This window comes from Anomaloglossus baeobatrachus, chromosome 7 (genome assembly GCF_048569485.1).
Source record: "Anomaloglossus baeobatrachus isolate aAnoBae1 chromosome 7, aAnoBae1.hap1, whole genome shotgun sequence".
Taxonomy (NCBI): Eukaryota; Metazoa; Chordata; class Amphibia; order Anura; family Aromobatidae; genus Anomaloglossus; species Anomaloglossus baeobatrachus.
Window position 1 is genome coordinate 245,851,101 of NC_134359.1, and position 25,803 is coordinate 245,876,903.

At 53.0% G+C, this 25,803-nt stretch overlaps 1 protein-coding gene across 1 annotated transcript in view; it reads left to right on the forward strand.

Moving 5' to 3' along the window:
* The window catches only part of POLR3E (RNA polymerase III subunit E), a 189,131-nt gene that overhangs the window by 14,138 nt on the left and 149,190 nt on the right, over nt 1–25,803 (forward strand). The window contains exons 3-8 of the mRNA XM_075318009.1: nt 5,301–5,351; nt 5,640–5,717; nt 5,805–5,920; nt 7,172–7,254; nt 8,766–8,873; nt 8,957–9,009. Coding sequence (XP_075174124.1) covers nt 5,301–5,351; nt 5,640–5,717; nt 5,805–5,920; nt 7,172–7,254; nt 8,766–8,873; nt 8,957–9,009 — 489 coding nt within the window. The remainder of the gene's footprint in view (nt 1–5,300; nt 5,352–5,639; nt 5,718–5,804; nt 5,921–7,171; nt 7,255–8,765; nt 8,874–8,956; nt 9,010–25,803) is intronic.

Genomic DNA, 25,803 nt, shown 5'->3' on the forward strand with positions numbered 1-25,803 from the left:
AAGGGGTGGTTCTTTCCGTTCCGTTCTGGACCTAACACTGCTCACCAAGCACGTGAAGGCCAGGCGGTTCCGGATGTAACCCTCCGCTCCGTCATTGCCTCAATGTCGCAAGGAGATTTCCTAGCATCAATAGACATCAGGATGCCTATCTCCACGTGCCGATTGCTCCAGAGCACCAGCGTGTGCTACGTTTTCGTTATTGAAGATGAGTATCTTCAGTGCGTAGCCCTGCCCTTCGGTCTGGCGACAGCCCTACGGGTTTTCACCAAGTTCAGGGCAGCAGTGGGAGCAGTCCTGCACTCTCAGGGTCACTCTGTGATCCTTACTGGGACGATCCACTTGTCAAGGCACCCTCTCAAGAGGCATGCCAACGCAGCCTGAACGTGGCGCTGGAGACTCTCCAGAGTTTCGGGTGGATCCTCAACTTTTCAAGGTTACATCGGGCACCGACCCAATCGCCGACATATCTGAGCATGGAGTTTCACACTCTCTCAGCGGTAGTGAAGCTTCCGCTGGTCAAGCAGCGTTCACTACAGACGGGGGTGCAGTCTCTCCTTCAAGGCCAGTCACACCCCTTAAGACGTCTCATGCAGAGGCAGTCACTTTCGCGCAGTTTCATCTGCGTCCACTTCAATGGGACATGCTTTGCCAATGGGTTGGGGAGTCGACGTCCCTAGACAGGAACGTTTCCCTTCTCAGACGGTCATGGAGTCCATCCTTCAGATCAATGTTTTGGAAATCTGGGCAGTGTATCTTGCCCTGCAAGCCTTCCAGCAGTGGCTGGAAGGAAAACAGATCCGAATTCAGTCGGACAATTCCACAGCGGTGGCAGACATCGCCCACCAAGGCGGAACACGCATCGCCAAGCCTACCTGGCAATCCGGCGGATTCTGATGTGGGTGGGGGACAGAGCATCCACCATATCCGCAGTTCACATCCCGGGCGTAGGAAATTGGGAAGCAGACTTCCTCAGTCGCCTGGGTATGGACGCAGGGGAATGGCCTCTGCACCCAGAGACGCCTCAGACGCCTCTGCACCTAATGGCGTCTCGACACAACAACAAGGTCCCGATTTTCTCGGCGCGGTCTCACGAGCAAAGAGCTCTGGCGGCAGGCGCCTTAGTTCAGGATTGGTCGCAGTTCCAGCTACCCTATGTGTTTCCACCTCTGGCACTGTTGCCCAGAGTGCTACGCAAGCTTAGCTCCGCTTGCCGCCGCGCCATCCTCGTAGTCCCAGACTGGCCGAGGAGGTCGTGGTTCCCGGATCTGTGGCATCTCACGGTCGGCCAACCGTGGGCACCCTCAGACCGGCCAGACTTACTGTCCCAAGGGCCGTTTTTTCCACTGAATTCTACGACCCTGATCCTGACTGTGTGGCCATCGAGTCCGGGATCCTAGCGTCTTCAGGATTGTCTCAAGTCGTCATTGCCAACATGAGACGGGCTAGGAAGCTGACGTCTGCCACGATCTACCACAAGACGTGGAAGATATTCTTCTCTTAGCGCTCTGCTCAGGGAGTGTCTCCCTGGACATTTGCATTGCCTACTTTTCCTTCCTTCCTGCAATCTGGTTTGGGAAAAGGTTTGTCGCTCGGCTCCCTTTACAGACAGCGCTGGGACTCGTCCGTTTTCTTTCAGAATCGCATAGTACGACTTCCTCAGGTACGCACGTTCCTGCAGGGGGTTGGTCGCATTCTCCCTCCGTACAAGAGGCCGTTAGACCCATGGGATCTGCACAGGGTACTTATGGCTCTCCAGGAGCCGCCCTTGGGGCCTCTGAGGGATGTTTTTTTCACTTTCTTGACTGTCACAGAAAGTGGCTTTTTTAGTAACGGTCACGTCTCTTCAGAGAGTGTCCGAGCTAGCAGCGCGGTCATCCAAAGCTCCTTTCCTGGTGTTTCACCAAGACAAGGTAGTGCTGCGCCTGATTACGGGGTTTCTCCCTAAGGTGGTATCCTCCTTTCATCTCAGTCAGGATATCTCCTTACCTTCCTTTTGTCCTCATCCAGTTCATCGATATGAATTGGATTTGCATTTGTTGGATCTGATGAGAGAGCTCAGAATCTACTTTTCCCGCACGGCGCCCCTGCGCCGCTCGGATGCACTCTTTATACTTGTCGCTGGTCAGCGCAAAGGGTCGCAGGCTTCCAAAGCCACCCTGGCTCGATGGATCAAGGAACCAATTCTTGAAGCCTACCGTTCTGCTGAGCTTCCGGTTCCATCAGGGCTGAAGGCCCATTCTACCAGAGCCGTGGGTGCGTCCTGGGCATTACGACACCAGGCTACGGCTCAACAGGTGTGCCAGGCAGCTACCTGGTCGAGTCTGCACACTGTCACCAAACATTATCAGGTGCATACCTATGCTTCGGCGGACGCCAGCCTAGGTAGAAGAGTCCTGCAGGCGGCAGTTGCCTACCCGTAGGGGAGGGCTGTCTTTGCAGCTCTAACATGAGGTATTTCCCACCCAGGGACAGCTTTTGGACGTCCCAATCGCCTGGGTCTCCCAATGGAGCGCCGAAGAAGAAGGGAATTTTGTTACTTACCGTAAATTCCTTTTCTTCTAGCTCCTATTGGGAGACCCAGCACCCGCCCTGTTGTCCTTCGGGATTTTTGGGTTGGTTTTTCGGGTCCACATGTTGTTCATGTTGAATGGTTTTCAGTTCTCCGATGTTACTTCGGAGTGAATTTGTTTAAACCAGTTATTGGCTTTCCTCCTTCTTGCTTTTGCACTAAAACTGGTGAGCCAGTGATCCCACTGGGGGTGTATAGCCAGAAGGGGAGGGGCCTTACACTTTTTAGTGTAATGCTTTGTGTGGCCTCCGGAGGCAGTAGCTATACCCCAATCGTCTGGGTCTCCCAATAGGAGCTAGAAGAAAAGGAATTTACGGTAAGTAACAAAATTCCCTTCTTTCCAATCCGGTGGAGACTCCGTGCGGCAGTATTAGATCAGAGGGCGGCTTCTGGAGTACGTTTGGCCGATTACATTTCACAAGAGTATAAAACCCCTTTAAAATAATTTATGGCCTTCCAGGAGCGCCCATAATTGAGTCTACGTGTTCAGACTCAGGTTGGGCAGCTGAGGATGTTTAGTGGCTTTATGAGACTCACAGATTGGAGCCGACTCTTTATACTCTGCTCACCAGTCACTATACAGGCTCCTGAGTGCTGCCATGTTGGTTCTCTTAAAAGTCTGTAGATAAATCCATTGTTTATGGGGAACCTACCGGCAGCAGTCACCAATATAAGCTGATATTGGGGATGCATCTTTTTTACACTGATCCTTTTCAGCCCTATTGTTTACACAGCTTTCCCAGCATTTGTCAGTTTTTTTATTAACATTATCGTCCTATTTTTGCCTCCACCTTTTCTGCCTCCACCTTTTCTGCCTCCACCTTTTCTGCCTCCTCCTTTTCCCGACTCCTCCTCCGCCGCCTCCTTTTTCCCGACTCCTCCTTTGCCGCCTCCTTTTTCCCGACTCCTCCTTTGCCGCCTCCTTTTCCCGACTCCTCCTTTGCCGCCTCCTTTTTCCCGACTCCTCCGCCGCCGCCTCCTTTTTCCCGACTCCTCCGCCGCCGCCTCCTTTTTCCCGACTCCTCCGCCGCCGCCTCCTTTTTCCCGACTCCTCCGCCGCCTCCTTTTTCCCGACTCCTCCGCCGCCGCCTCCTTTTTCCCGACTCCTCCGCCGCCGCCTCCTTTTTCCCGACTCGCCGACCCTCCGCCCGCCGCCTCCTTTTTCCGACTCCTCCTCCGCCGGCTCCTTTTTCCCGACTCCTCCTCCGCCGGCTCCTTTTTCCCGACTCCTCCTCCGCCGGCTCCTTTTTCCCGACTCCTCCTCCGCCGGCTCCTTTTTCCTGACTCCTCCTCCGCCGGCTCCTTTTTCCCGACTCCTCCTCCGCCGGCTCCTTTTTCCCGACTCCTCCTCCGCCGGCTCCTTTTTCCCGACTCCTCCTCCGCCGGCTCCTTTTTCCCGACTCCTCCTCCGCCGGCTCCTTTTTCCCGACTCCTCCTCCGCCGCCTCCTTTTTCCCGACTCCGCCGCCGCCGCCTCCTTTTTCCCGACTCCGCCGCCGCCGCCTCCTTTTTCCCGACTCGGCCGCCGCCGCCTCCTTTTTCCCGACGACTCGGCCGCCGCCGCCTCCTTTTTCCCGACTCCTCCGCCGCCTCCTTTTTCCCGACTCCTCCGCCGCCGCCTCCTTTTTCCCGACTCCTCCGCCGCCGCCTCCTTTTTCCCGACTCCTCCGCCGCCGCCTCCTTTTTCCCGACTCCTCCGCCGCCGCCTCCTTTTTCCCGACTCCTCCTCCGCCGCCTCCTTTTTCCCGACTCCTCCTCCGCCGACTCCTTTTTCCCGACTCCTCCTCCGCCGACTCCTTTTTCCCGACTCCTCCTCCGCCGACTCCTTTTTCCCGACTCCTCCTCCGCCGACTCCTTTTTCCCGACTCCTCCTCCGCCGACTCCTTTTTCCCGACTCCTCCTCCGCCGACTCCTTTTTCCCGACTCCTCCTCCGCCGACTCCTTTTTCCCGACTCCTCCTCCGCCGACTCCTTTTCCCGACTCCTCCTCCGCCGACTCCTTTTTCCCGACTCCTCCTCCGCCGACTCCTTTTTCCCGACTCCTCCTCCGCCGACTCCTTTTTCCCGACTCCTCCTCCGCCGACTCCTTTTTCCCGACTCTTCCGCCGCCGCCTCCTTTTTCCCCACTCTTCCGCCGCCGCTTCCTTTTTCCCGACTCCTCCACCGTTGCCTCCTTTTTCCCGACTCCTCCACCGTTGCCTCCTTTTTCCTGCCTCCTCATTCCACAGCCTTGTAGGGAACTACTGTGTCAAACTTGTGAAGTTAGTGCAAATGTGCAGAATTTGTGGTGCAGGGAGGAGGCGGAGAGGGCTTTTCTGGACATCAGTCACTCCTCTGTGGCATAATATCGGCGTGATAAACTAGACTCACTAAGCGCACGTTTCTTGGGCTAGTCCCAGATAATCATATGTGGAACCACAAATGCAGAGAGCTTTGGATAAATGTGATATATGTGATAATAAAAGTGATGATGATAGAAATCACTATAAAAAGACAAATACAGGATTATATTACTAGCCTTTGAGTACCCGAGTATAAAGGAGTCAGTGGGGAACTTGAGCATTTTCCAGGAAATCTTTCCGCATTGCCTTCCATTATACTCGGTGCTCGAGTCGTGCCCATCTGAGCGTCCGAGTGCCGGTAGACCCGAGCGTGGTAGTGTTCGCTCATTACTATTAGATACATTGTCTCTTGTCATAGATTGTGCCCTTATTGTACCTTACTGTATTGCAGCTTGATGTTTACTTGGCCAAAAGCCTGGCGGAGAAGCTGTACTTATTCCAGGTAGGTCACTAGTGGATTATTAATTATTAATTATATAAATCATTTTTGTACGAGCAGCCATTGATTATGATGACACTTCTGTTCTCCTTTAGTAGTTATTCCATGTAGTGGAAACCTATAGCAGCGCTGTGTGTGGCGGGGACATTTTAAATTAAATACAAACCATGGCGGACTCCAACCCCCCCCCCCCCCCACCACCACCATTATACTGGTTCTGTTAGACTGATGAGCTCTGTATGTGTGTATGTACAGATATTGATAGAACGTTGTTACTTTTCCTATTTCCAGTATCCAATCCGACCGTCGCTGATGAACTATGATGGCGTCCCACATCTCTCAGCGAGGATTAAACCAAAGCAACAAAAGGTGGGAAGTAAACAATAAAAATAGTTGACATATTTAGTGACCCTTCCAGAATCTGACAGCTATTACATTTCCTGAATTCTTTTGCAGGTGGAGCTTGACTTGGCCATTAATACAATGAGCCCAAATTACTGTCGAAGTAAAGGCGAACAGATTGCACTAAATGTGGATGGGACCTGCAATGATGAGACCAGCACCTACTCCTCGTAAGTGTGTCATATACAGTGTGTCCACCCATATCCTGTCCACTGCCATTAACTTGAGAACGGTGGCAGCTATAGGCATAGAAGTGGTGTCTAGGTATAGTAAAGTAGCCATGCGCTACACAATGAAACCACCTATAGCGCCACCTGGTGGAAAACAAGTTAGCATTTTTATCTTGAAAATGGAACGCGATGGAGAAAAAAAGTGAATTACAAATTTGTAGGGCATCATCAATTCAATACGAATCGACACCTTGCATACAGAAATGTTTTGATTAGAATGTGTAAAGCTCACAAGGCTGCGGACGTGAAGCGATATCTCATGGAGACCTTCCTACAAGTCATTGGGTATGGTGGCTGTGTGGAGTGGCCTCCACGCTCACCTGACCTGACCCCATTGGACTTCTTTCTGTGAGGTCACATCAAACAGCAGGTGTATGCGACCCCTCCACCAACATTGCAGGATCTACGACGACGTATCACATATGCGTGTGCAAACGTGTCCCCTACCATATTGCACAACGTGCAGCAAGATACAGTATGCTGTGCAGAGTCCAGATGTGCATTGCAGCTGCCGGTGGCCACTTTGAGCATCAAAGTTAAATGAGCGCCATATGCGTGACCAGTATTCATTGTTTTGTGGGGGTCATGGGTTTCATATCAGAGCATTTCTGTATGCAAGGTGTCAATTCGTATTGAATTGATGATGCGTTACAATTTTTTAATTCACTTTTTTTCTCTATCTTGTTCCATTTTCAACAAAAAATGCTAACTCCGTTGTTTTCCACCAGGTGGCGCTATAGGTGGTTTCATTGCGTAGCACATGGCTACTTTACTATACCTAGACACCACTTCTATGCCTATAGCTGCCGCCGTTCTCAAGTTAATGGCGGTGGACACACTTTATACTGTCTGCATGTATGTCTATGTATATCTATCTATCTATCTCTCAGACAGAGGTACAGGGTAAATTCTGAAACATTCCTGCACCCCGTCCTTGTTTCCCTCCTGTAGTTCCTGTTGTCTCCTTTTTTCTCAGTGGACATAATCATTGGGCGCTGTACAGTTCCTCCAAACATCACTGCAGATGTTACCTTTCAGTTTAGGAAAGATTGCAGACTCCATTGTTTTGTTGTTACCAATGTAACCCTTTTGTCAGTAATTTAGTGTAATCCTCACTTGATGTAACTTTATTATATAATCTAATCTACTTTTTGTTTTGTTTTTTTTCTTTTCTCACCAATTTCATTCTAGAAAACTTATGGACAAACAGACTTTCTCTTCCATACAAGCTGCAGGCAACACCTCTCGCTATGCTGTTGGATATTATCGAAAAGGTACATCGTTTTAATAATCTTTATTTATTTTCAGTGGGCGCCTGACACTTGGGACCCCCCACGATTAGCGGTTTGTACCTTCTGCGACATACGGATGTTCAGGGCGGAACAGCACAGCTCCATGCACCGTGTAGTGACCGCTGTTCGGTGCAACTGATCACTTTGACTTCAGTGGGCTATCCGCTTAGTACCCTGGATTGGACACTATACCGTGCACAGAGGGGGGTGTCCTAGCTCTGTACGCTGCGTATATCCAGTTACCTTGTTTGGGTACAGCAGTTCGACTCCCATTAAAGTGAATGTGAGCTCTTGTGGTATTCTAGGTCTGTACACTGTTTCTTCCAGACACCACCGGATCTAGAAACCGTTGATCTTTCTGGACCAGATATCAGATTCTAAAGGGGGCTTTACACGCTGCGACATCGCTAACGATATATCGTCGGGGTCACGTCGTTAGTGACGCACTTCCAGCGTCGTTAGCGACATCGCAGCGTGTGACGCCAAGAAGCGACGATCGAGCGCAAAAACGTGCAAAATCGTTGCTTGTTGACACGTCGCTCCTTTTCCAAATATCATTGCTACTACAGGTACGATGTTGTTTGTCGTTCCTGCGGCACCACACATCGCTATGTGTGACACCGCAGGAACGACGAACATCTCCTTACCTGCGTCCACCGGAAGGAAGGAGGTGGGCGGCATGTTGAGGCCGCTCATCTCTGCCCCTCCGCTGCTATTGGGCGGCTGTTTTGTGACATCGCCATGACACGAAACGCACCTCCCCCTTGAAGGAGGGATTGTTCGGCATCAACAGCGACGTCGTAGAGCAGGTACGTGCGTGTGACGCTGCCGTAGCGATAATGTTCGCTACGGCAGCGATCTCCACATATCGCACCAACGACGGGGGCGGGTGCTATCGCTAGCGATGTTGCAGCGTGTAAAACACCCCTTTTTTTAAAGGCCTTTCCAATCAATCTTTTTATTAAATGGCCACAAAGCAGAAAAATCCATGAATGGCTATAATTAATCTCCTGTTAATTCCCCCACTTTACCACCGCCACATTGAACTGTCCAGCAGAAATGACTTGCTGACCGTGCGCAATGATTGAATTCAGTGGTGGACAACAGGTGACGTCTGAGGATGGTGATTGTCTGCAGCGGTCAAATGCACATGGTCAGCATTGTCATTGGAGTGGAGGCCGCATATAGTCCTGGTGACTGTATATCCAATACCATTTGCTGCTGGATCTCTAACTTGTTCCAATGATTTAGCTTAACATAAATTGACTTGGGGCATAAATTTTTTTTTTTAAAAACCTTTCAGTTTTGCTCGGTCCGATGGCTTTTTAGCATGGGAGTGATTTTCCTTCCATGGATGAAGTGTTTGGAACCCCAACTTATCAATATCTATCCATCCCGTTCTTAAAGGGCTTGTCCACCCCCTTTTAAATCTCCTAGTTCTTTTGTGCAATTCTTTTTCAATACATTTATTTTTTTGTTTCTCTCCGGTGCAGGTGAAATTCATGTCACCCCTCTGCACGGGATATTGCAGCTACGGCCCAGCTTCACTTATTTAGATAAAGCCGATAGCAAACATCGAGAGCGAGAAGCTGCAAATGACGGTAGGTCATAGTAACGCTTTGTTCATAGATTTCCTCGCTCACGTCTAGTGGTATAAGAGCTACTTTTTTATTTGTCTTATTAGCTGCTGGTGATTCCTCCCAGGATGAAGGTGAGGATGACGTCAAGCAAGTAACTGTAAGTCTTATGTGCAGCTCTTAATATATATATAGTATAAAGTATTAGGATCTCTGTCGTGGTCTCCGTTTATTTATAATAGACCTAGTTGTGTGACATCATACAAGGCATACTAATGGAGCTTGATGGATCCCATTGACTTATATCGGGGTCTGTCTTCTCCTCCAAGGTGTTTGCCTTTTAAGGCTGGGGCCACACGGGGATTACTGCGATCCCCTCGCATGACACTTGGCTCACGCTGGCAGTACAGCAGAGCCGAGTGTCATGCGTGTGTCCTGCGACTGAGGTCCGACCGTGCGAGCAGACCTCAGCTGCGGGGGTGGGCCGGCGTTGAGGAGAGAGGGATTTATCTCCCTCTCTCCTCCGTAGCCAGCTATTGCCATTCTCGCACTGCACTTGTGGTACACCGGTGTAATGCGAGTGCAGTGCGTTTTTTTTTTTTTTTTTCTTTTTCTGTCGCCCCATACACTTGAATGGGTGCGAGAGAAATAATGATCGCATTACAATCGCAGCATGCTGCAATTGTTTTCTCAGTCTGATTTAGGGCTGAGAAAATAAACGCTCATGGGTGCTGGCACACAAAGTAATAGTGGTCCGAGTCGAATGCGATTTATTTATTTTTCTTCAGCGCTCTATTGGGAGACCCAGACGATTGGGTATAGCTACTGCCCTCCGGAGGCCACACAAAGCACTACACTAAAAAGTGCAAGGCCCCTCCCCTTCTGGCTATACCCCCCCGTGGTATCACGGGTTCTCCAGTTTTCAAGCTTTGTGCGAAGGAGGTCAGACATCCACGCATAGCTCCACAGATTTTAGTCAGCAGTAGCTGCTGACTATTTCGGATGGAAGAAAAGAGGGCCCATATAGGGCCCCCAGCATGCTCCCTTCTCACCCGTGGATGGTGTTGTAAGGTTGAGGTACCTATTGCTGGTACAGAGGCTGGAGCCCCACATGCTGTTTTCCTTCCACATCCCCTTGTAGGGCTCTGTGGAAGTGGGATCCTGCCGGCCTCTAAGCTCTGACGCCGGGCTCCATCCACAGACCCAGTTGAACCTGATGGATGAGGAGCACGAGTACATTCAGGGACATGGCCCTGCATCATACAGGTACTCTGTGTCCCCGGCAGGCACGGACACACTCCGGGCTGGCTGGGTGTTGTAGTGCGCCGGGGACCGTAACGATTGAGTTGGTGTTCCTGCAGTTTACTGGGGGACTTTTGTGTTGTGGGAACGCAGCGCCGACCCCCATTGGACCGGCGGCGCTGCTGTGACTTGTAGTGCGCCGGGGACACGCCGACCGCGCTTTTACGGCGGCGGCGTTTATAAATCCAGTCCCCGGCTTTTGCGGCCTAGCTCCGCTTCGTTCCCGCCCCCACCCTGTCAATCAGGGTAGGGGAGAGACGCTGTTTCGCGGCAGCGACGAGGGCTGGAGCCTGATTTACATGCTCCAGCCCTCTCACTAGGCACAGAGGGAAGCAGGCTTCCCGCTCTTAGTCAGGAACGCCCAGGGCCCGCCCCCCCTCTTCTCCCAGGACGCCGGCAGCCATTACATGCAGTCTGGCTGGAGGAAGGACGCAAGGCTCTGGGAGACCTGGACTAGGGGGCTTTTGGAGATCACACACCCGCTCTTAAGCGGGCGGTAAGCGGCATTTCAGCTGGCCCCTCTAGTGCCTCACTGTGTAGTCACCAGATATATATATTTATTTATTGCTTGCACTGTGAGGTCGCTTCCTGGCTGGATACCCCAGATCGCTCTGAGGAGGCAGCAACATGTCATCCACAAAACGCAAGGCTGCCAAGGCTAGGGCTGTGTACACTGCGTGTGCTGCATGTGGGGCTGCTCTACCAGCAGGTTCCAAAGACCCCCATTGTGTGCAATGCTCAGATCCGGTGCTGCTTCGCCAGCCGGAGTCCGGAGGGGTAGTGACCCAGCCTGAGACGCTTGTAAGTCCTGCCCCGGTGTCAGGGACAGACTTTGCAGTTTTTGCTGACGGAATGTCTGTGACTATGGCAAAAATCCTTGAAACTTTGCAATCCATGTCTGGGGCTCAGTCTATGGACACGGCGAGGTCTCTGTCCTCTAATCCCCCTCAGTTGGAATTAATCCAGACTGCAAGGGGGTCCCCGGCTTCCCAGGCTGAGTATTATGACTCAGATGATAGCCCCAGCCACCCTAAGCGAGCTCGCTGGGAAAGACCCTCAACGTCATCACACTGCTCAGGGTCTCAGCGCAATCAGTCGCCCTGTGATGCGTCTGAAGAGAGTGATCAGGAGTCTTATCCTGGAACCCCTCTCAATCTGGATACCCCGGATGGGGACGCCATGGTAAACGATCTTATCTCAGCCATCAATAGACTGTTGGATATTTCTCCCCCAGCTCCTTCTGCAGAGGAGGCAGCTGCAGAGCAGGAGAAGTTTCGTTTCCTCTATCCCAAGCGTAAATTGAGTGCTTTCTTGGATCACTCCGACTTCAGAGAGTCAATCCAGAAACACGACGCTCATCCAGAAAGGCGTTTCTCTAAACGTTCTAAGGATACACGTTTTCCTTTCCCCCCTGATGTGGTCAAGCGCTGGACCCAGTGTCCAAAAGTAGACCCCCCGATTTCCAAACTTGCAGCTAGATCCATAGTTGCAGTGGAGGATGGCGCTTCACTTAAGGATGCCAATGACAGACAGATGGACATTTGGTTAAAATCTGTCTATGAAGCTATCGGCGCGTCGTTTGCTCCAGCATTCGCTGCCGTATGGGCACTCCAAGCTATTTCAGCTGGTTTAGCGAAAGTGGATGCTATCATACATCCAGCGGTGCCGCAAGTGGCGTCCCTTACCTCGCAGATGTCTGCGTTTGCGTCTTACGCTATTAATGCGGTCCTAGAATCTACCAGCCGCACCTCAATGGCGTCCGCCAATTCGGTAGTTTTGCGCAGAGCCTTGTGGTTAAAGGACTGGAAAGCAGATGCTGGTTCCAAAAAATGTTTAACCAGCTTGCCTTTATCTAGAGATAGACTGTTTGGCGAGCCATTGGCTGACATCATTAAACAGTCCAAGGGTAAAGACTCTTCCTTACCCCAGCCCAGATCAAGCAAACCTCAGCAGAAAAAATGGCAGCAGAGGTTTCAGTCCTTTCGAGGTTCGGGCAAGACACAATTCTCCTCGTCCAAAGGGACTCAGAGGACGCAAAGAGTCTCAGATTCCTGGCGGGCTCACGCACGCCCCAGGAAAGCAAATGGAGGAACCGCTTCTAAAGCGGCTACCTCATGACTTCCAGCCTCCCCCCCCCCCGCATCTCCGGTCGGGGGCAGGCTCTCCCGCTTTTCCGACATTTGGATGTCACAGGTCAAAGACCGGTGGGTGACAAACATTTTGTCTCGCGGGTACAGAATCGAGTTCAGTTCTCGTCCTCCAGCTCGGTTCTTCAGAACCTCCCCACATCCAGACCGAGCAGATGCCCTGCTGCAAGCGGTGGACTCCCTAAGAGCGGAAGGAGTAGTGATCCCTGTCCCTCCTCAGGAACAGGGTCGAGGGTTTTACTCCAATCTCTTTGTGGTTCCAAAAAAGGACGGCTCATTCCGTCCTGTTCTGGACCTAAAACTGCTCAACAAACATGTGCACGCCAGGCGGTTCCGGATGGAAACCCTACGATCTGTCATTGCCTCAATGTCTCGAGGAGACTTCCTTGCCTCAATAGACATCAAAGATGCTTATCTCCACGTGCCAATTGCTACAGAACATCAACGTTTTCTACGTTTTGTGATAGGAGACGACCATCTTCAGTTCGTAGCGCTGCCATTCGGTCTGGCGACAGCCCCACGGGTCTTCACCAAGGTCATGGCGGCAGTGGTAGCAGTCTTGCACTCTCAGGGACACTCGGTGATCCCTTACCTAGACGATCTACTGGTCAAGGCACCCTCTCAAGAGGCATGCCAACTCAGCCTGAATGCTACGCTGGAGACCTTACAGTCTTTCGGATGGATCATCAACTTTCCAAAGTCGATCCTGTCACCGACCCAATCACTCACGTATCTTGGCATGGAGTTCCATACTCTAGCAGCGATAGTGAAGCTTCCGCTGAACAAACAGCGATCACTTCAAACAGGGGTGCAATCTCTCCTTCAGGGTCAGTCGCACCCCTTGCGGCGCCTCATGCACTTCCTAGGGAAGATGGTGGCAGCCATGGAAGCAGTTCCCTTTGCGCAGTTTCATCTGCGCCCACTTCAATGGGACATTCTCCGCCAATGGGACGGAAAGTCAACGTCACTAGACAGGAAAGTCTCCCTCTCCCAGACGGCCAAGGACTCTCTACAATGGTGGCTCCTTCCCACCTCATTGTCTCAGGGAAGATCCTTCCTGCCTCCGTCCTGGGCAGTGGTCACGACAGATGCGAGTCTGTCAGGGTGGGGAGCAGTTTTTCTCCACCACAGGGCTCAGGGAACGTGGACTCCGCAGGAGTCCACCCTTCAGATCAATGTTCTGGAAATCAGGGCAGTGTATCTTGCCCTACTAGCCTTCCAACAGTGGCTGGAAGGAAAGCAGATCCGAATCCAGTCGGACAACTCCACAGCGGTGGCATACATCAACCACCAAGGAGGGACGCGCAGTCGGCAAGCCTTCCAAGAAGTCCGGCGCATTCTAATGTGGGTGGAAGACACAGCATCCACCATATCCGCGGTTCACATCCCAGGCGTCGAAAACTGGGAAGCAGACTTCCTCAGTCGCCAGGGCATGGACGCAGGGGAATGGTCCCTTCACCCGGACGCGTTTCAGGAAATCTGTCGCCGCTGGGGAGTGCCGGACGTCGACCTAATGGCGTCCCGGCACAACAACAAGGTCCCGGCATTTATGGCGAGGTCGCGCGATCAAAGAGCTCTGGCGGCAGACGCCTTAGTACAGGATTGGTCGCAGTTCCGGCTCCCATACGTATTCCCGCCTCTGGCACTCTTGCCCAGAGTCTTACGCAAGATCAGATCCGATTGCAGCCGCGTCATACTCGTCGCCCCAGACTGGCCGAGGAGATCGTGGTATCCGGATCTGTGGCATCTCACGGTCGGCCGACCGTGGTCACTTCCAGACCGACCAGACTTACTGTCCCAAGGGCCGTTTTTCCATCAGAATTCTGCGGCCCTGAACCTGACTGTGTGGCCATTGAGTCCTGGATCCTAGCGTCTGCAGGATTATCCCAAGGAGTTGTAGCCACAATGAGACAGGCTAGAAAGCCGACTTCTGCTAAGATCTACCACAGAACGTGGAAGATTTTCTTATTCTGGTGTTCCGCTCAGGGAGTGTCTCCCTGGCCATTTGCATTGCACACTTTTCTTTCTTTCCTACAATCGGGGTTAGAAAAGGGCTTGTCGCTCAGCTCCCTTAAAGGGCAAGTCTCGGCACTATCCGTGTTTTTTCAGAAGCGTCTAGCACGTCTTCCTAAGGTGCGCACGTTCCTGCAGGGGGTCTGTCATATTGTGCCCCCGTACAGGCGACCGTTAGATCCATGGGATCTGAACAGGGTACTAGTTGCTCTCCAGAAGCCGCCTTTCGAGCCTCTGAAGGAAGTTTCCTTTTCTCGCCTGTCACAGAAAGTGGCGTTTCTTGTTGCGATCACATCGCTTCGGCGAGTGTCGGAGCTGGCAGCTTTGTCATCCAGGGCTCCCTTCCTGGTGTTCCACCAGGACAAGGTAGTGCTGCGCCCCATTCCGGAGTTTCTCCCTAAGGTCGTATCCTCGTTTCATCTTAATCAGGATATATCCTTGCCTTCCTTTTGTCCTCATCCGGTTCACCGGTATGAAAAGGACTTACGTTTGCTAGATCTGGTGAGAGCACTCAGAATCTACATTTCCCGCACGGCGCCCATGCGCCGTTCCGATGCACTTTTTGTCCTTGTCGCTGGTCCGCGCAAGGGGTTGCAGGCTTCTAAAGCCACCCTGGCTCGATGGATCAAAGAACCAATTCTAGAGGCCTACCGTTCTGCGGGGCTTCCGGTTCCTTCAGGGCTAAAAGCCCACTCAACCAGAGCCGTGGGTGCGTCCTGGGCATTACGACACCAGGCTTCGGCTCAACAAGTGTGCCAGGCAGCTACCTGGTCGAGTCTGCACACTTTCACCAAGCATTATCAGGTGCATACCTATGCTTCGGCGGATGCCAGCTTAGGTAGAAGAGTCCTGCAGGCGGCAGTGACACCCCCGTAGGGGAGGGCTGTTTTGCAGCTCTAACATGAGGTATTTCTTTACCCACCCAGGGACAGCTTTTGGACGTCCCAATCGTCTGGGTCTCCCAATAGAGCGCTGAAGAAGAAGGGAATTTTGTTACTTACCGTAAATTCCTTTTCTTTGTCGCTCCATTGGGAGACCCAGACAATTGGGTGTATAGCTATTGCCTCTGGAGGCCACACAAAGTATTACACTTAAAAGTGTAAGGCCCCTCCCCTTCTGGCTATACACCCCCAGTGGGATCACTGGCTCACCAGTTTTGTGCTTTGTGCGAAGGAGGCAACACATCCACGCATAGCTCCACTTTTTAGTCAGCAGCAGCTGCTGACTATGTCGGATGGAAGAAAAGAGGACACATATAGTGTCCCCAGCATGCTCCCTTCTCACCCCACTGTATGTCGGAGGTGTTTGTAAGGTTGAGGTACCCATTGCGGGTACGGCGGCAGGAGCCCACATGCTGATTCCTTCCCCATCCCTTTTTACAGGGCTCTGGGTGAAGTGGGATTTACCGGTCTCCAGGCACTGAGACCGTGCTCCATCTACAGCCCCTGGAGAAGATGCTGGATGGAGCGGAGTACATCAGGGACATGGCCCTGCTTCCTCAAGGTACTCTGTGTCCCCGTGCATTTGGCGCTCACACCGCAGCATGCTGGGTGTTGTAGTGCGCCGGGGGACATCAGCGCTGCGGCGCCTGTGCCATGGCCTCATTCAGCTTTGCTGAAGCAGGCTCACTTATGGGAATTGGTCGCGCCGGCCGCTGGGACTGCGGCGCGGCTGGCACTTGTAGTGCGCCGGGGACTTCAGCGCGGCCTGCGCTTTTACGGCGGCCGCGCTGATAACTAGAGTCCCCGGCTTTTGCGGCCTGCTTCCGTTCGTTCCCGCCCCCAGACCTGCCAGTCAGGAGAGGGGCGGGACGCTGGCCACTTCCAGGAATCGGTCGCGCCGGCCGCTGGCAGCGGCGCGGCTGGCACTTGTGGTGCGCCGGGGACTTCAGCGCGGCCCGCGCTTTTACGGCGGCCGCGCTGATAACTAGAGTCCCCGGCTTTTGCGGCCTGCTTCCGTTCGTTCCCGCCCCCAGACCTGCCAGTCAGGAGAGGGGCGGGACGCTGGCCACTTCTATGAATCGGTCGCGCCGGCCGCTGGAACTGCGGCGCGGCTGGCACTTGTGGTGCGCCGGGGACTTCAGCGCGGCCCGCGCTTTTACGGCGGCCGCGCTGTTAACTCGAGTCCCCGGCTTCTGGGCCTAGTCTCCCTTCGTTACCGCCCACAGCCCTGACAGTCAGGGTAGGGGCGTGACGCTGCATAGAGCAGAGCTGAGAGCTGGAGTATGTTTTGCATACTCCACCCCTCTCACTGTGTGCACTGTGAATCCGGATTCCCGCACTTTCTCAGGCACGCCCACGGCTTCCTTCTCTACAAGGACGCCGGCAGCCATTAGTGTCAGTTTCTGTACGATACAGAGACAAGTGTGGAAGACCCTGGCATTCTGATAGTCACACAATCGCTGTAACAGGCGTTAAGCAGCACCTGTGGTGCTAACCCCACTAGTGCAGAAGTGCACTTATAGATATGCTTGTACTATATACATTGCACTGTTTGGTCGCACGTTGTATATACCCTCCTGGATTATGCGGAGGAGTTATCAGCATATTCTCTGTGTAAAACAAAGGTGCAGAACCACATGTTTTTCTATACAGCTGGTACAGCATGTACGGCTATACGGCCGGCAGGTACATAGACTCCCACTGTATGCACTAATGGCCAGGGGATGAGGACGGTGTCTGCAGTATTTACTGACAGTTTTTCTGAGACTATGGCTATGATACTAGAAGCCTAGCAGTCCGGACATGTCTCTCACAATATGGGCACTGTTGAATCATTGATCCATGGCCCCCCTCAGTGTGAATAACTAACAGCTCCGGGAATGTCACACGCATCCCAGAGTCACGGCTCTGCACGGACGTCAGTCCCAGACAGCCTAAGTGGGCTCGCTATGAGCGGCCTCGGTTTCATCAGGGTCCTAACAGAAGGACTCGCTGTGTAATGAGGCGGAAGTAGCGGCTCAGGATTCTGATCCTGAGACCGCTCTCAATCTGGATACACCTGATTGTGACGCCATAGTAAATAATCTTATAGCGTCCATCTATAGAATGTGGGTTATTTCTCACAGCTCCTCCAGTGGAGGAGTCAGCTTCACGTATTTTTCTGGACCACTCTGCCTTCAGAGAGGCAGTCCAGGAACACCACGCTTATCCAGATATGCGCTTCTCCAAACGGCTTAGGATACACGTTATCCCTGTCCCCTGACTTGGTCAAGGACTGGACCCAATGTCCCGAGCGGCATCCTCCAATCTCCAGGCTTGTAGCTAGATCCATAGTTGCAGTGGGAGATGGAACTGCAAACTCAAAGATGCCACTGACAGACAGATGGATCTCTGGTCGAAAGCCATCTATGAGGCTGTCGGCGCACCGTTGGCTCCGGCATTCTCTCCCTTGGGGCACTCCAAGCTATTTCAGCTTGTCTTACACAGATTGACACGGTTACACGTACATCTGTGCCGCAGGTGGCATCCTTAACCTCTCAAATGTCTGCATTTGTTTCTTACGCGATTCAGGTTGTCCTGGACTCTGCGAACCGTGCGGCGGTAGCCTCCGCTACTCCGTGTTTTTAAGCAGAGCCTGGTCTGCTCGTTAAGTGAATGGAAGGCAGATTCTGCTTCCAAAAAAGGTTGCCTAACCAGTTGCCTTTTTCTGCTGACCGACTGTTTGGTGAGCGTTGGATGTAACCATCAAACAGTCCAGGGGTAAGGATTCATCCTTTCCTCAGCCCGGACACAACAAACCCCAACAGAGCAAGAGGCAGTCGGGGTTTTCGGCCTTTTCGAGGCTCGGGCAGGTCCCATTTTTCCTCGTCCAATGTGGACTCAAAAGGATCAGAGGAGCTAAGATTCTTAGCGGGCTCAGTCTCGCCCAAAAAAGCGACAGTCTGAAAACCCGCTTCCAAGGCGGCTTCCTCATGACTTGCGGCCTCGGTCGGTAGCAGGCTCTCCCGCCTCGGCGATATTTAGCTGCCAATTAGCTCAGGGTCACTCTGTGGTCCCGTATTTAGACGATCTACTTGTCAAGGCACTCTCTTAGGAAACATGCCAACACTGCCCGAACGTTGCGCTGGAGACTCTCTAGAGTTTTGGGTGGATCATCAACTTTTTAAAGTCAGATCCGACCCCGACCCTATCGATAACATATCTAGGCATAGAGTTTCTTACTCTCTCAGCGATAGTGAAGCTGCCGCTAGACAAACAGCATTCACTACGGGTTGCAAGCTCTTCTTTAAGAACCAGTCGCACACATTGAGACGCCTCATGCACTTCCTACGTAAGATGGTAGCAATGGAGGCAGTTCCTTTCGCGCAGTTTTACTGCGTCCACTACAATGGGACATTCTCCGCCAATGGGACGAGGAGTCGACGTCCCTCAACAGAGTCGTCGTTCTTTCTCAGGCGGCCAAGGAATCTCTACGGTGGTGGCTTCTTCTCACCTCTTGGTCAAAAAGAAGGTCCTTCCTATCCCCGTCCTGGGCGATAGTTACGACAGACGCGAGTCTATCAGGGTGGGGAGCAGTTTTTTCTCCACTACAGCGCTCAGGGTACGTGGACTCAGCAAGAGTCCACTCTTCAGATCAATGTTCTTGAACACAGAGCAGTGTATCTTGCCCTACAATCCTTCCAACAGCGGCTGGAAAGCAAGCATATCCGACTTCAGTCGGACAGCTCCACAGCGGTGGCATACATCAACCACCAAGGAAGAACGCGCAACCGGCAAGCCTTCCAGGAAGTCCGGCAGGTTCTGATGTGGGTGGAAGACACGGCATCCACCATATCCACAATTCACATCCCAAGTGTGGAAACTAGGAAGCTGACTTCCTAAGTCGCTGAGGTGTGGCCGAAAGAGTATGGTCTCCTCACCCGGACGGGTTTCAGGAGATCTGGCGCCGCTGACAGAGGCCGGACGTCGATCTAATGGCGTCACGGCACAACAACAATGTGCCAGCTTCATGGCACGGTTTCACAATCATCGAGCTCTGGCGGCAAACGCCTTAGTTCAGCATTGGTCGCAGTTCCAGCTACCTTAGGTGCCACCTCTGGCATTGTTGCCCAGAGTACTGCGCTAGATCAAGACCGACTGCGGCCGCGCCATCCTCGTCGCTACAAATTGGCCGAGGATGTTGTGGTACTCGGTTCTGTGGTGCCTCACGGTAGGCTAACCGGGGGCACTACCAGACCAATCAGACTGGCTGTCTCAAGGGCCATTCTTCCATTTGAATTCTACGGCCCTCAACCGGATGGTGTAGCATTGAGTCCTGGAACCTAGTGTCGTCAGGATTACCTCAGGACGTGGTTGCCACCATGAGACAGGCTAGCATACCAACGTCCGCCAAGATTGACCACAGGACGTGGAAGATGTTCTTATCTCGGTGCTCGGCGCAGGGTGTTTCTCCCTGGCCGGTTGCATCGTCTATGTTTCCTTCCTTCCTACAATCTAGGTAGGAAAATGGGTTGTCGCTCAGTTCCCTTTAGGGACAAGTCTCAGCGCTATCTGTATTTTTTCAGAAACGACGACTTCCTCAGGTACGCACGTTCCTACGGGGAGTTTGTCTTCTCAGCACTCCGTACAAGCGGCCGTTAGAGCCCTGAGATCTGAACAAGGTTCTAATTGCTCTCCAGATGCCGCCTTTCGAGCCTTTGAAGGATGTCTCCCTTCCCGTTTTTCACGGGAAGTGGCCTTCTAGTAACGGTCTCGTCTCTTAGGAGAGTTTCCGAGCTAGCAACGCTCTCATACAAACTCCCTTCCTGGTCCTTCACCAGGACAGGGTAGTTCTGCGTCCGGTTCCGGAATTTCTCCCTAAGGTGGTATCCCATTTTCATATCAATCAGGATATCACCTCACCTTCTTTGTGTCCTCGTCCAGTCCATCAATTTCAGAAAGATTTGCATCTGTTGGTTCTGGTGAGAGCACTCAGGTTCTACTTCCCGCATGGCGCTCCTGCGCCACCCGGATGCACTCTTTGTCCTTGTCGCTGGTCGGCGTAAACAGTCGCAAGCTTCCAGATCCACCCTTGCTCGGGGGCTCGAGGAACCAATTCTTGAAACCTACAGTTCTACTGGGCTTCTGGTTCTCTCAAGGCCGAAGGCCCATTCTACCAGAGCCGTGGGTGCATCCTGGGCATTACGGCACCAGGCTACGGCTCAGCAGGTGTGTCAGGCACCCACCTGGTCGAGTCTACTTACTTTTACCAAGCATTATCAGATGCATACCTACGCTTCGGCAGACGCCAGCCTAGGTAGATAAATCATTCAGGCGGCGGTTGGCCACCTGTAGGAGAGGGCCGTTTGACGGCCCTATCATGAGGTATTCTTTTACCCACCCAGGGATTGCTTTTGGACATCCCAATTGTCTGGGTCTCCCAATGGAGCGACAAAGAAGAAGGGAATTTTGTTTACTTACCGTAAATTCCTTTTCTTCTAGCTCCAATTGGGAGACCCAGCACCCGCCCTGTTTTCTCGGGGTTTTTCTGTTTTTTCGGGTACACATGTTGTTCATGTGGTATGGTTCAGTTCTCCGATGTTTCCTCGGATTGAATTGGTCTTTAAACCAGTTATTGGCTTTCCTCCTTCTTGCTTTGGCACTAAAACTGGTGAGCCAGTGATCCCACTGGGGGTGTATAGCCAGAAGGGGAGGGGCCTTACACTTTTAAGTGTAATACTTTGTGTGGCCTCCAGAGGCAATAGCTATACACCCAATTGTCTGGGTCTCCCAATTGGAGCTAGAAGAAAAGGAATTTACGGTAAGTAAACAAAATTCCCTTCTTCTTCTAGCTCTTATTGGGAGACCCAGCACCCGCCCTGTTGTCCTTCGGGATTTTTTTGTTGTTTGCGGGTACACATGTTGTTCATGTTGAACGGTTTTTCAGTTCTCCGACGTTATTCGGAGTTAATTTGTTTAAACCAGTTATTGGCTTCCTCCTTCTTGCTTTGGCACTAAAACTGGAGAACCCGTGATACCACGGGGGGGTATAGCCAGAAGGGGAGGGGCCTTGCACTTTTTAGTGTAGTGCTTTGTGTGGCCTCCGGAGGGCAGTAGCTATACCCAATCGTCTGGGTCTCCCAATAAGAGCTAGAAGAAAAGGAATTTACGGTAAGTAACAAAATTCCCTTCTTTTTTTTATCACATTCCACTCGCTCCGATTTTCATGCCGTGTGTATTAGGCCTTACTGTCTTGGACACTGTTTGCAGACTCTCTGATTATACTAAGCTACATGATTTCATATGCACAGGCCCTTAATGCAAATTATCGGGTTTTCTTTGTCGCTCCATGGGAGACCCAGACAATTGGGTGTATAGGCTATGCCTCCGGAGGCCGCACAAAGTATTACACTAAAAGTGTAAAGCCCCTCCCCTTCTGCCTATACACCCCCCGTGCTTCCACGGGCTCCTCAGTTTTTTGCTTTGTGCGAAGGAGGCAGACATGCACGCATAGCTCCACAGCTTAGTCAGCAGCAGCTGCTGACTATGTCGGATGGAAGAAAAGAGGGCCCTTAAAGGGCCCCCAGCATGCTCCCTTCTCACCCCACTCTTGTCGGCGGTGTTGTTAAGGTTGAGGTATCCATTGCGGGTACGGAGGCTGGAGCCCACATGCTGTTTTCCTTCCCCATCCCCCTTAGGGCTCTGGGTGAAGTGGGATCCTATCGGTCTCCAGGCACTGAGACCGTGCTCCATCCACAGCTCCTGAGGACCCTGCTGGATAGGAGCCGAGTATCGTTCAGGGACATGGCCCTGCTACTTGGAGGTACTCTGTGTCCCCGTGGGGACCGCGCACAGCAACACTCCAGCATTGCTGGGTGTGCTAGTGCACCGGGGACCGCGGCGCAGACCGCGTTGGTGCCATTACACACTGCAGCGTCGCTGAGTGTGTGAGTGTAGGGGGACTGCCGCGCTGACCGCCGCTGCCATTGCTATCACTGCGGCGCGGCTGGGACTGTTAGTGCGCCGGGGACTTCAGCGCCGACCGCGCTTTTACGGCGGCCGCGCTTATAACTCGAGTCCCCGGCTTTTGCGGCCTAGTCTCGTTTTCTTCCCGCCCCCAGGCCTGCCAGTCAGGGGAAGGGCGGGACGCTGTACAGCACAGCAGCACTGAGGGCTGGAGTATGCTTTGCATACTCCACCCCCCTCACTGTGCACAGTGGGGCACCAGTTCCCGCACTTTCTGGGTCACGCCCACGGCTCCCTCCTCTCCTCAAGACGCCGGCAGCCATTTCTCAGCTCCTCTGACGCTGCAGAGGAGAGAATAGCGCTGGGGGACTCAGGCAGGGATTCTGGTGGCCACACAACCGCTTTAAGCGGGCGGTAAGCAGCACCTGAGGTGCTGGCCCCACTTGTGCAGTAGTGTAATTATAGATTATATATTTATAGGCTATACTTTACACTGTATGGTGCACGGTTGATCCTGGCTATATACCCTATTGTGTTGCTCAGGGGAGTCAACAGCATGGCTCCCACAAGAAGCAGGGGTGCCAAAACACAGGCTTACTATGCTGCCTGCGCCGCATGTACGGCTTCACTACCGGCAGGCTCCACTGACCCTCATTGTGTGCACTGCTCGGCCCCCGTGGCACTTACTCAGCCGGAGCCTCTGCTAAGGGGGGCCCAGGGGGAACCACCTGCTAACACTGTACAGGTGACAGGGACGGAGTTTACAGTTTTTACTGAAAGGCTTTCTGAGACTATGGCTAAGATACTAGAAGCCTTGCAGTCCAGACCGGTATCTCAGACCAGGGACACTGTGGAATCATTGCCACCTGGTTCCCCTCAGTCGGAACAACCATGTCCTCCCGGGGTGTCTCATAGATCCCAGGGTGAGGTCTCTGACACGGACCGCAGCCCCAGACCGCTTAAGCGAGCTCGCTTGGAAATTCCCTCGACATCATCACATTGGTCAGGGTCTCAGCGGGAGGACACTCTGTAGAGTGAAGCGGAGGTAGCTGATCAGGATTCTGATCCTGAGGCTGCGCTCAACCTTAATACTCCAGATGGGGACGCCATAGTGAATGATCTTATCGCGTCCATAAATCAAATGTTGGATATTTCTCCCTCAGCTCCTCCAGTTGAGGAGTCAGCTTCTCAGCAGGAGAAATTCCGTTTCAGGTTCCCCAAGCGTACAACGAGTATGTTTCTGGACCACTCTGACTTCAGAGAGGCAGTCCAGAAACACCGGGCTTGTCCAGATAAGCGTTTTTCTAAGCGCCTTAAGGATACACGTTATCCCTTCCCCCCCTGACGTGGTCAAGGGCTGGACTCAGTGTCCCAAGGTGGACCCTCCAATCTCCAGACTGGCGGCTAGATCCATAGTTGCAGTTGAAGATGGGGCTTCGCTCAAGGATGCCACTGACAGACAGATGGAGTTCTGGTTGAAATCCATCTATGAAGCTATCGGCGCGTCTTTTGCTCCAGCATTCGCAGCCGTATGGGCGCTCCAAGCTATTGCAGCGGGTCAAGCGCAAATTGACGCAATTACACGTACGTCTGTGCCGCAAGTGGCATCCATAACTTCTCAAACGTCGGCATTTGCGTCCTACGCTTTTAATGCTGTCCTGGACTCTGCGAGCCGTACGGCGGTTGCAGCCGACAATTCGGTGGCAATACGCAGGGCCTTGTGGCTACGGGAATGGAAGGCAGATTCGGCTTCCAAAAAGTGCTTAACCGGCTTGCCATTTTCTGGCGACCGTTTGTTTGGTGTGAGGCTGGATGAAATCATCAAACAATCCAAGGGAAAGGAAACATCCTTACCCCAGGCCAAACCAAGATTACCCCAACAGAGGAGGGGACAGTCGAGGTTTCGGTCCTTACGGGGCGCGGGCAGGTCCCAATTCTCCTCGCCCAAAAGGCCTCAGAATGATCAGAGGAACTCCGATCCATGGCGGTCTAAGGCACACCCTAAAAAGACCGCCGGAGGTGCCGCTACCAAGGCGGCTTCCTCATGACTTACGGCCCCCTCACACCGCATCCTCGGTCGGTGGCAGGCTCTCCCGCTTTTCCGACATTTGGCTGCCACAGGTAAGACCGTTGGGTGAGAGACATTCTGTCTCACGGTTACAGGATAGAGTTCAACTCTCGTCCTCCGACTCGATTTTTCAGAACATCTCCGCCTCCCGAGCGAGCCGATGCTCTTCTGCAGGCGCTGGGCACTCTGAAGACAGAAGGAGTGGTGGTCCCTGTTCCTCTTCAGCAACAAGGTCACGGTTTTTACTCCAACCTGTTTGTGGTCCCAAAGACGGACGGATCTTTCCGTCCTGTCCTGGACCTAAAACTGCTCAACAAACACGTAAAGGCCCGGCGGTTCCGGATGGAATCCCTCCGCTCCGTCATCGAGCGCTTCCTGCGCTTCGCCATAGGAGACGAACACCTGCAGTTCGTGGCACTGCCGTTCGGCCTGGCGACAGCCCCACGGGTTTTCACCAAGGTCATGGCTGCAGTAGTTGCGGTCCTCCACTCTCAGGGTCACTCGGTGATCCCTTACTTAGACGATCTGCTGGTCAAGGCTCCCTCTCAAGAGGCATGCCAGCACAGCCTCACCGCTACTCTGGAGACTCTCCAGAATTTCGGGTGGATCATCAATTTGCCAAAGTCAAATCTGACACCGGCCCAATCGCTGACATATCTTGGCATGGAGTTTCATACCCTCTCAGCGATAGTGAAGCTTCCGCTGAACAAGCAGCGTTCACTACAGACGGGGGTGCAATCTCTCCTTCAAGGTCAGTCACACCCCTTGAGGCGCCTCATGCACTTCCTGGGGAAGATGGTGGCAGCAATGGAGGCAGTCCCTTTCGCGCAGTTTCACCTGCGTCCTCTTCAATGGGACATCCTACGCAAATGGGACAGGAAGCCGACGTCCCTCGACAGGAACGTCTCCCTCTCTCAGGCAACCAAAGCTTCCCTTTGGTGGTGGCTTCTTCCCACTTCATTATCGAAGGGGAAATCCTTCCTACCCCCATCCTGGGCGGTGGTCACGACGGACGCGAGTCTGTCAGGGTGGGGAGCAGTCTTTCTCCACCACAGGGCTCAGGGTACGTGGACTCGGCAGGAGTCCTCACTTCAGATCAATGTTCTGGAGATCAGGGCAGTGTATCTAGCCCTAAAAGCGTTCCAGCAATGGCTGGAAGGCAAGCAGATCCGAATTCAGTCGGACAACTCCACAGCGGTGGCTTACATCAACCACCAAGGAGGAACACGCAGTCGGCAAGCCTTCCAGGAAGTCCGGCGGATTTTGATGTGGGTGGAAGCCACGGCCTCCACCATCTCCGCAGTTCACATCCCGGGCGTGGAAAACTGGGAAGCAGATTTTCTCAGTCGCCAGGGCATGGACGCAGGGGAATGGTCCCTTCACCCGGACGTGTTTCAGGAGATCTGTTGCCGCTGGGGGATGCCGGACGTCGACCTAATGGCGTCCCGGCACAACAACAAGGTCACGGCATTCATGGCACGTTCTCACGATCACAGAGCTCTGGCGGCAGACGCCTTAGTTCAGAATTGGTCGCAGTT